Source organism: Anopheles nili, chromosome 2, assembly GCF_943737925.1.
Source record: "Anopheles nili chromosome 2, idAnoNiliSN_F5_01, whole genome shotgun sequence".
Lineage (NCBI taxonomy): Eukaryota > Metazoa > Arthropoda > Insecta > Diptera > Culicidae > Anopheles > Anopheles nili.
In genome coordinates, this window is record NC_071291.1 from 32,268,093 (window position 1) to 32,279,319 (window position 11,227).

The window sequence follows — 11,227 nt, forward strand, 5'->3', positions numbered from 1 at the left end:
GTAGATGGGCTTACAGTTAGGGAAATCATTATGCGGCTTTCTTTACCAATGTTTACTTATACTAACGAGAGTTTATACTTCTTTGTTAATCCACTACATCGTATAGTGTAGTATTAAGCTTTTTTTTAAAGCTGAAAAATTTCATTTCATCAAAAAAATTCTGCAAATACCAGCTGCAGCAAGTGGTCATTAATCTCGCAGTGTAAGACGTATCATGGAGACATGAAATCATTTTTCATCCTCCTTTCGAATTTTCCGTATAACTTATTCCGCCTGATCATGTTGCTTGTTCATTTCGGACGATGTACAAACAGCACTTTCTAATTCTTTCTACAAGCCCACCTGTGACAGTGCAGCATTTCGCGATGATGACAATCTACTTGTTTTGCGCACACCGTCACACGTAATTTTCACGCAGTATTGGCATACCTTACCGGGACCATCCTGTCACTAGCACAATATCCTGACCGAGCAAGTTTAATGGACCTGCATATGTCAGCTGCAATTATTGCTACGCATCCTCCCGATACCGTTGGCGAGACGGTCCATCACAATTTTACGATTTCCTCCATTACACACCGCATACACAATCGCACGCGAGACTCTTAGGTCTCGCGAGGTCCGTCCCCGACCTAGGGCACGGTAAATTTAAGCGTCCATGACCGGTGTGTACTTATCGGTTGCACAATCCGCGTGCATAACGTCATAAATATTCCAAATCCTGACAAACGAACAGCGCTTTTACGACCGCAATCGAATAATAGCCCGTTAGCCTCCCGCCACTAGTGGTCGATGTGCCAGGAGGCAAAGAACGAGCCATCAAGCGTAAATGCTATAAAAAAAAACAAGTCATTCTACGCCTTGCTCGCAAATGATAATTCTTTGCGATATCGATCCTGCTGTGATACAGCTGCTCTGCATACCAATTCGATCGGGCAGGGAAAGAGTGCCTGCAGTGAAATGTAAAAATGTACAATAAACCCCCCCTATTTGCACAGCAACACCTACGAACAGAACACCTATCGTGGAATTGATTCCGTAAAAGCTAGGATTAGCATAAAGCCCTCTCGGGGTCAAAAATCTCTCGACGTCCTTGATTTTCACGGTTTTGTATTTTTTTACTATTTTTGAATTATCTTCTTGCGAAGGAACAATCCCGACAATTGCATGCAAAATGTTGCTCAGAATGATTTGCTTGCACCAACCGAGATGGACTCGAAGCTGGCGGGAGAAAAGTTCACCAACAACGCGCAGTGCGAGCTGGTATTCGGCAACGGTTCCAAAATTTGCTCCTACATGCCAGTTTGCAACCGGCTCTGGTGTAGCTGGGAGGACGAAATGTCGGGATGCAAAACGCAACACATGCCCTGGGCGGATGGAACCGAATGCAACGAGGGCCACTGGTGCCAGAAGGGCGAGTGTGTTCCCATCAATCGGACGGCGCTGAAGCCGCAAAACGGTGGTTGGAATGTATGGAGCCAGTAAGTAATCCTCTACGGAAAGCAAATCAAAAACTTTCTTCCACCTGCTGTAATTGCGCCGCTCGTTTCTTAACAGGTACAGCGCCTGCTCTCGAAGCTGTGGTGGAGGCGTCCAGAAACGTACGCGAGAGTGTGACTCACCGAAGCCAAAAAACGGCGGGAAGTTCTGTATCGGTTTGCGTGTTGAAATCCACCCGTGTAACACGGAGCCCTGTGAGGATCCGCGGCATAACTTCCGTGACGAACAGTGCCACGAGCTCGACGGGCAGAACTTCGACGTGCCCTCGTTGGAGCCTAACGTGCGGTGGATTCCGAAGTACGGTACGCCCTTAGCCGATCAATGCAAGCTGTACTGCCGCGTACAGGACAAGAGCATGTACTTCTTGCTGCGGGAAAAGGTGATCGACGGTACGCCGTGTACGTTTCCCGAGGACAGCTTCGATATGTGCATCAACGGGCAGTGCCGCAAGGCAGGTTGCGACTATGTGCTGAACTCAGACGCCAAGCTTGACCAGTGTGGGGTTTGCAAAGGGGACAATTCCACCTGTGATAAAGTAAGCGGACATTTACCACCCGAGAAGCACAGCAACTCGCTCAAGTTATCTCACGACAAACCGAGAGAGTTCATCGTTCCGGAAGGATCAACCAACGTTCACATCATCCACGTGGGCTACCGGAAAGAAACGGTTTACTTATGTAAGTATTTGCAATGGGCTCGTGAATCTTCATCATTTTAGCACGCATCCTATTCTCCCGGTAGCTTTGCGGAGTGAGACTGAAATCATCTTTAACGACCCGAGTAAATTAACTTCACATACGAGCAAGCACAGGTTGTTTGCTGGGGTGAGGCTGGAGTATACCGCACACGGAAATCAGGAACGCGTCACATCCACCTTTGGGCGGCCGCTGAGGGAAAAGCTAATCGTGCGACTTGTTGACAAATCGAACAACGATAAATACTCCAACAGCCAGGTGAACTACAACTACATGGTACCCGTCGACCCGTCAGTCAGCAAATATGAGGTTGAATCCTATCAGCACGATTACCGTGTGAAACACAGAACTGACCACAATAGCAACACTATTCAGCGACCACCTGAGACGCAGTACCGCTGGGAAATGACACAGCGGATGAAGTGCGATCAACTGTGCTCTGGCAAGACGCGACTCACGGCCGTATGTGTTAACGCCGATACGATGCAGGAAGTGTCGTCCGACAACTGCCATCAGTCTACGAAGCCCAAAGACGAATCTGCGCCCTGTAACACGGATTGCAAGTTCTAGTATGCATCGTTTTTCTTTTGAGATTAATCGATTACTACTTTAGCCTTGTACATCGCATGATTTTTTTTTGTTCTGGTTTTTTTTTCAAACATCCCAGCTGGGAGCCGGGTAGACCTGAGTGCTCCAGTGCTTGCGGAGAAGGCTTTAAGCAAATCGACTACAAATGCGTTCGACAATACCACTCGAAGCAACGGCCTGATTACGTTGATCAGTCACTGTGTTCGAACTTACCGAAACCAGTCAACACTCCCGAGCCATGTACAGGACCCTGCAAGGATGCAACGTGGATGTTCTCGGCATGGAACAAGGTTAAAAGCAAGCACCACCACTTCCCGGTGAATATTGAGACCATCCTACAGTGTTGCTTATCGGGTTTCTTTCTCTCTTTCTCTCCTTCATATCCTTTCATTCTATTGCTATTTGTGTACTGTCCACCACTACACGTCGATCGCTCGACACCCGGTTCCGGCCACCATCTCCAACAACGTTGGGAATGTCTGTTGTCCGCTTTCGGGAAAATGGACAACTTTTCATATCTTTACGCGCTACCTGATTTACTTAAACATCTTCGTGTTTCGCTGTACTCTGTGTCCGTGTCCTTTGTGCCTGCCTGTGTGCTCGTCTACTGCATTCCGTCCCTCCACCATTGTGATGCCGATTGAGCCACAAACAGTGCTCTTGTACCAATACCACCCAGTATCGCACCGCAAAGTGTTACTCCGAACCGAATCCGGATCGCCATTTCCAGATCGACGACAGGTACTGCGAGGCAAAGGAGGCTAAGGAAGTTATGAGGAATTGCAGTGCAGACGAACTTGAGTGCCCGCGTTGGAATTTAGGAGAACCCACTCCGGTAGCTACCCTATGTCCCTTATCCTACCTTAGCCCGCCTCACCTCGTGCAACATTTATTGCACATTTTTGTTGCCTACCTTTGGGCGCATTTCTTCCTACCAAACGTTTCAATACCCGTTGGAAGCTCATGCTTGTTCAGCTCGTCGTTTTAACTTTCAATCTTTTGATCTTATTTTTGAATGCAATCAAAAACTTTTTTTCTAACTTTTTCAAGCTAAGCTAATTTTTTTTTATGTTTTTCAACAACTGACGGTCAAGCTATTTTTAATAATTTCAAATCCACAAAGTGAACAATGTGCCATAATTTTTGTTCAAACCATCATTCCCATTTTGACACCCACTTTAAATTCCGATTTTGTGGTTTAGTAAAATATATATAAATATATATAAATATATATAAATGAACATGATTGATCGTGTAAAAAGTCATGTCATCCTTCATTTGCACGATACAGATGCGTTGTACATATTGCTGCTTATAACTACGATAAGCGCATAATAGCCATTAATAATTATAAAAAAGTAGTCATGTTAATATCATACGTTTCTTAATATTTGATAAATAATAACTATTTGCTGGCTGTTCAATATGCTTGCAACAATTGATCAATTACATCGCCATTAGACTGTCGTCATTCCCATTGCTTATAAGCACTACTATCTAATCGTTACTACTGTGTTATGTAAATGCTTTTTCTATATTCCCATTTTTACATTGCGTGTACACTTCGAACCCCTTCACCTGCCTATCTGTGTGCCTGTCTAGTGTTCGGTGACTTGTGGCGAAGGCCAACAGGCGTATGCACTGCAATGTATGCTAAGAAACGTTAGCGTTAATGCTGCCTTATGCGGTACCCGGCCAGTAACGGTCATAGTCAACTGCACCATGCCGTCCTGCGAGCGAAAGGTTTGTTGTGTGTTATTGTTGCCTATCTTTCCAACTCTGTATGTTCTTTCGCTTAACTTTGACGCAACCATATGCATCAGACTTCTATGCATTTCTTCTTTCCACAATGAAGCTCTATATTCGGCTGTATAAAAATCTCGAAAAGTGTCGGATGGTTCTCAAAAACTGTGATTTTTTTATGTTTGCTTTTGTTACCTGTTTCGATATTCTTACTCAATGTTTGTCTCTCTGTCATATCTACTCATCAAACTGTTACGTGTTGTCTTGTTGTACTTTCAATTGATGCTATTACACAAGATTTACTTAATTTTCCGATTGTTGCTAATTTATATGGAAAACGTGCCCATCATCAAAACAAAACATAAATCATACTTTTATACTGTAGATTTTTTGTCATTCAATTGTATTTTACAATTTCGGACAAACACTGTGTATAAGCAGAACCACCGAAATACTCCTAAACGATTCGACTCAAAATTTTCCCTCCCTTTTATCTATCTGTCTTCCCAACCGATGTCAATGTGTATTTCTTAGACAATGCCTAACACCCAATACTCATCCTATCGGAACGCGGTACAGCCAAACCAGAGCATGAAAAAGGTCAACTATGCGCCAAACCCGGAGCCCAGTCCGGCACCGCGCGGTCACTGGCGTAACGGTAGCTTTTCGGATTGCAGCGCCGAATGCAAAGGTGGCTTTAAGAAGCGTGTAGTGCGCTGTGTATCCGAAACCGGTCAGACGTTGGACGATCGTTACTGCCCTTTGCCAAAGCCAGCAACCCAGGTGAAATGCGGTAATTTGCGCTGCCCGTTGTGGACCTTCGGTCAGTGGAGCGAGGTAAGTGAACCCCATCGTTTTGATCGCCCGTTCATCCACCCTTGGGAACCAATATCCACATCCAGCGGTCTTCGCCTCAAACTGGGAGTGTTTCGAAAGAGATAGGAGGCGAACATATCCGAAGAGACCTTATCAGTAATCCGAAGTAACCCTGCGGTGGGTTTATCCTACACGAAACCGACAACCAACAAACAGATCCCTTCACCCGACAGATATTTGCAGTGTTGCAGCAAATGCTTTACGCGGCTTGTTTTTAATTTAAAAGCATATATTCATTTTTTCGTATTTTGTGCTTTTTGTTAGCTGCACAAATCTCATACTGCTACATACTCATGCACTTTACACGCACATCTTGTTGAATGGTAGTACATACACACAAAACACGCGTTGATATGCGCAGTCTTTGTACATGTTTTGTAAAAAAAAATCCCTTAATGCATAAACCGCTCCATTAGGCTTCAGCATAATTTACATACCACATCTCACAACTAATTAAACTGAACAAAGTACATTGTACATGAAATTACATCACATCACATAAGTATATAAACCACAAAAAACACACGTTTTAATTGTAAGTTCTTATTCTGTTCTTTCCCCTGTTTGATTGGCTAAGATAAAGTAGATCCGTTTATTACTCACCATCGATGGTATTTTATGAGGCATGTCAGTCACGCATGGATTTGACCCATCACCTTTACTACAGAAGTCGTACAATTAAGCCATTGACAAATGCATCACCAAGTACACACGCATGCGAAGAACCGTCGTACATGCCAGGGAGTTTTCAAATCATGTTTTTACATTTTTATTCCATATCGGGCGTTTGTATCGCACAAATAGGCATGAAGATTTAATTTTCAATTTACCCGAGCCCATGTCCACTCCGCGCAGAACGGCTTGGGGAATAATTAGCAACTAAATTACGCTCCCCTGTATTCGTACAAACTTTATTTAATTGTCCCAATTAAATATCCCTGTCCCTCCAAACAACTAGCCACTAGCAGATCATGGGTTCCTCAATCAATTTTGACTGTGTTTTCTCTTTTAGTGTACTGACGAATGCATACGCTCCCGTCAGGTCCTGTGTCAGGATCATCGCGGCAAAGAAAGCGACCAATGCTCAATGGAAATGAAACCTGCCGCTGTGGAGTCGTGTTGTAATTTTAAATGGATAACTACCGTAAATATCGTCCCAGTGACATGTGTTCTTATTTCCCTTACCTCTAGACTATGTTTCTTTTGTTGTTGTTTTACTTTATAGCTATTTCAACATTATTTTATTTTGTTTTGTTTTATTTTTTTAAATTGATTTTCAATTTCAATCTTTTTTTTTTCTGTCCTAAAATAATTTATGTCTTTTGCTCTATTGTTAACCAACGATAGAGTGTTTGATTGGCAATGTTTTTTATAAAAACGCGTGTCCCTGTTAATTTTTTTTTCGTATCGTTTATTAACGATGAAATTGTTTCTTTCTCTCTTCTCTCTTTCTTTTTCTTTTTCTGTATCATATTTTCCTCATATGCCATGGATCGTGTTTTCTTTTATTTATTTCATACGCAAACGAATAACAACGAACACCACAACAACAATACATCAAACAAACGTTTTGCTACAAATTCGCTCTTTATCGCCCTCATCGCTAATCAAAATGTTTCATATTATAAAACTACGCCAAATCGCATACACCGTATTGCGGCCATATGTCCTTCAATGTCAACCTCAATCGCATCTTAAAACTCAACCTCAACCATTATGTGCCCAACATCGCCACCACCATCCGCCATCGCTTATGGTTCGCGTTCTGTCGTTGCTGTTTCCCGTCCATTGCCGCCTTCCCTACAATTGCACAGTGCTCTGGATCGTGCGATGCTGACGGTCGACGCACGCCGAAACTCATCTGCAAACGGCTGCTGCCAAAGTCGAAAGACAATGAAAAACCGATCAAAAATGGCCGCAAAGTCGACAACAAGTACTGTGCCAACGCTAAACCGCCGACGCCTAGCAAGCTGAAGGGAAAGTGTAACAAACCATGCCCATTCCGCTGGGATACCTCGCCCTGGTCCAAGGTGTGCAGCGTAATTATGTTGTGTTTAGTTTTATTGTTAGAATCGAAAAAAAAGCATTTCCTACGTTTTTATCATACTTCTTCAGCCACATTCTTTGGCTTTGCCTACTTCCGTACGTTAGCATAAAACGTTGATCGGTCGTTATAATAGTTTTTGATTATAAATTAGCGTTATAATACATTCGACTGTTTCGTTGATGTTTTATGGTACACGTACGCTTTCCTCTATTCGACCACGATGTATAACATTCTATGCGATTCTATTTCAGTGTTTCATTTTCTTTCTAATGTTCAAATTGTTTTGTCTTCCCGCCCGTTAATATCTGTCATGTATTTCATATCCGTGTACACCAAAACCCGAACCAAACAACCCACCACACACTTTGCTCACTGCCATTTGATCGTACCGACCTACTACTGGCCATTTGCAATGAATTGGTTGCCTTCCCGCATTCTTTCATGCTTTCTTGTTCTTTTCCTCCAATTCCCAATCTAAACACTCCACTCGATCCTTTACCATCCAAACCGTGCCACAACACATTGGCACTCTTCCTTACCAATCTATTTCCTTGACCCTCTGTCGATCTATCGCATCCCATGCCTCGCTCATATCCCATTAACAATTTTATTTCCATCACAAAAAATTCTTGAAAATTCGGCACGACGAACTATGTGTGCGTGTGTGTGTGTGTGTGAATGGCCCGCGCAGTGTTCGGTTGGGTGTGGCTCAGGAAGGACAGTGCGTAACGTGACCTGCACCAATGGCCGTACTATTTCGCCAAAAGCCTGCGATATGACGCTGAAACCACCCAATACTAAAGTCTGCGAAGTGCTCACTCACTGCCAATGGAGAACTAGGTGGAACAAAGTATGTCTCGTGTATAAAACCACACTTCTAAGTATGATTCGCTCACTTCCGATAATGCAATAAGTTTTCAGTATATTATCTCAGTTTTACGGTTTCCTGTTGGGAAAATTTTGCTGTTGTCAAACAGTGGTACAGTCTCGGAGTGGTTTCTTTTTGAGAGAATTTTTTTTTTTTCTAGTATCCTATATTTAAGCTGTAACGTGACATATACGAGGTGGATAAACATAAATTGAGTATTCGACACCAGACCTATAGGAATAGCCTTATCCAGAACACCTATAAAGTGTATATTAAATTGCTTATGCTACGAAATTAACAATATTCATTGGCGAATTTAACAGCTTTTTTCAAAATCTCATGCCTTTCATGGTCACCAATTTAAAATTTAACGCATCGACACTAGAAAGTTATATAAAGCAGTACTATAAGAGACGTAGCTTTGCTTCATATCAATGTTGGACAAAATCTGTACCTCTGTGTAATGCTTGCATAGAGCTTATTATCACGCCACTTTACGTACTTCACTCAGCCTTTCTTCTCACTGCTGGTGTCTGATGAAGGGAAAAGTATTGGATACGACCGGGCACTTGCGGAATATCCAGCAGAGTAATACTGACATATCGTCATCGTTCGATTGCGATTCGTTTTTTATCAACCAAATTCACTCTCACGCACGCACTCACCCACAACATCTACCAATATTGCGCTCATCCTCATCTCGTGTTACAGTGCAACTGCAAGGGTAAGCAGAATCGAACGGTCAAGTGCTACGACGGGTTGCTGAATATCGAATCGAACCGATGTCCGGAAAAAACGAGACCAAGGAAGTACATTCCGTGCAAACCACCGGCTCACTGCTATGCAAGCAGCTGCCGGGAAGTTTTGCGAAAGCATCGCACCGACGGCGAGTACCTGCTAAATGTCAACGGTACCATGGTTAAGATCTACTGCCACGACATGGCGACGGGATCTCCGAAGGAATATCTGACCCTTCCCTCAGGTAAACTGGTGCCGGACGCAACGATCCGTTTGTCAGGATTACTAACTCAATTTTTCCGCAGGGCCATCGGAAAACTACGCCATCTATATTAACAGGCGGGCGGCTGAGGCGAATAAGTGCAAAAGTAAACGAGCCGACTGGGTAGACGAAAGTATTAGCTACGGTGCGACACACTACCGTAAAATACGACTCCATTTGGCCACACTGCAGGTGCAAACCAACGACTACCACTTCACGAGCGGTTCCGGTAAAAAGCAACTGTTCGGCTCGGCTGGTGACTGCTACAGCAACACTGGCCGCTGTCCGAAAGGCGAATTTTCCATCAACCTCGAGGGCACATCGTTCCGAATTCGGCCCAGTACCAAGTGGGATAAGGACGGTGAGAACGCCGTCATAGACCATCTCATAAAGGTTAGAGATTTTAGCTAACGGTTCCACATAAACTCACTTTTAATCGTTTGATTCCGATTCCGTTTTACAGCTACAGTATCCCTATAAAAAGGTGAGAGCACGCTGCGGTGGATACTGCGGGAAATGTTTCGTGTCACGTGGCACCGATCTCTATCTGGAGCTTGCTCCAGTATCTGGCTGATCGGTTCGCCTGATCACGCTTTCACGAGATTCGAAACCCATGACCTTACCGTGTTAGTGTTCAAGGACTGGTGTTTTCAACGTTCGCGATCATCCTAAGGATTACTTCTGCTAATACTACTGCTGCCACTTCTGCCACGATTATGATTATTACTCCAGCTCCTCCTGTATCTTGGCTACTTACTTGGGACATGCGCTAGAAGCTGCGTGTTCCCAAAAATGCTCTCGTACCGTCCGTTCCCTAAATAGTTATGCTCTAGAATTTTTTCTCGTGTGCTTGCGTGTAGGTGTCTGCGTGTGTACGTTTTCCTTTTTCTTTATCTTAGAAAGTGCCAAAAAAGTGCCTTCCGGTTCGGTCGGCTAGTGTTCGTAACCGGAACCGAGCTGTTCCACGTGCAAACGTCCTGTTTGAAACGCACAACATAATTTCGCAAAACTCCATCTGTAGCCAGGCAATCTCGAGGATTGATTGGCTAAGGGTTCAACCGAAGGTTGGCACGGTGGCAACACTAACGACAGCTATCTTAAGTTCTGTTTTAAGGACCCACCACCGGCGAGCTTATGCCACTTAAGCCGAATCAAAAGAGCTATTTTTTTCTTCCTAGTCCTAAGATTCCTTTTAGTCTAATCTCATTCATCCGATCGTTTTCATATCCGACAGACGTCTCACTGCCCCTTAAACCATCGTGCCATTGGTGGTGTTTGGTGACTAACGTGTTATGCTTCATACAGATTTCTGACGTGCATTCGCTTCAATGCGTTTACGCTGCGAATGACCGCCAACGAAACACCCTCAAAGTACAAACTGAACCGTTTCGCTCCTTTCCATTCCCGGCAAGAATGAACAAAATTAAAGGGAGAGAGAAAATTGTACAAAAAAGCAGAAAACCAACGGAAAATAACACAAAAACAGGCAAACCAATCGAAAAACAAAAATAGCGCTGCAATCAACCTCGAACAGATGAGAACTCGTATGAGCTCTATACCCGAAAAATACTCAATAGTTGTAAAAGTAAGCTAATGAAGATAGCAAGCGAAAGTTAGCCAGAAATGAATTGAGCTGTAAAATGTGTGTTGATGGCTACATTAACACGCCAACTACATGGTTAGCATGTTATGTGAACACTCAATATTAGGCAAATACCACCTTTGTTAAGGCAACCGGAAGTAGCAGTAAACACTTATGACATGGGATTGGTACAGTACAAGCTATATGGTTTTCGTTTGGTTCTTCGCATTCTACTCTGCATAGCTAAGACTAAACCAAAACCGACATTCTGTATGGTGCTTCCTTGTTCTTCATCGATTGCATGTCACAGGTAACTGGTGGCCGAATA

General features: G+C 43.6%; 1 protein-coding gene across 1 annotated transcript in view; it reads left to right on the plus strand.

Moving 5' to 3' along the window:
• LOC128721568 (A disintegrin and metalloproteinase with thrombospondin motifs 9) overlaps nt 1-9,891 on the plus strand; it is a 53,646-nt gene extending 43,755 nt beyond the window's left edge. The window contains exons 13-25 of the mRNA XM_053815338.1: nt 1,149-1,481; nt 1,558-2,177; nt 2,242-2,764; nt 2,863-3,073; nt 3,439-3,618; nt 4,386-4,526; nt 5,061-5,363; nt 6,415-6,546; nt 7,217-7,432; nt 8,141-8,299; nt 9,029-9,299; nt 9,361-9,710; nt 9,781-9,891. Coding sequence (XP_053671313.1) covers nt 1,149-1,481; nt 1,558-2,177; nt 2,242-2,764; nt 2,863-3,073; nt 3,439-3,618; nt 4,386-4,526; nt 5,061-5,363; nt 6,415-6,546; nt 7,217-7,432; nt 8,141-8,299; nt 9,029-9,299; nt 9,361-9,710; nt 9,781-9,891 — 3,550 coding nt within the window. The remainder of the gene's footprint in view (nt 1-1,148; nt 1,482-1,557; nt 2,178-2,241; nt 2,765-2,862; nt 3,074-3,438; nt 3,619-4,385; nt 4,527-5,060; nt 5,364-6,414; nt 6,547-7,216; nt 7,433-8,140; nt 8,300-9,028; nt 9,300-9,360; nt 9,711-9,780) is intronic.
• The last annotated feature ends 1,336 nt before the right edge of the window (nt 9,892-11,227 follow it).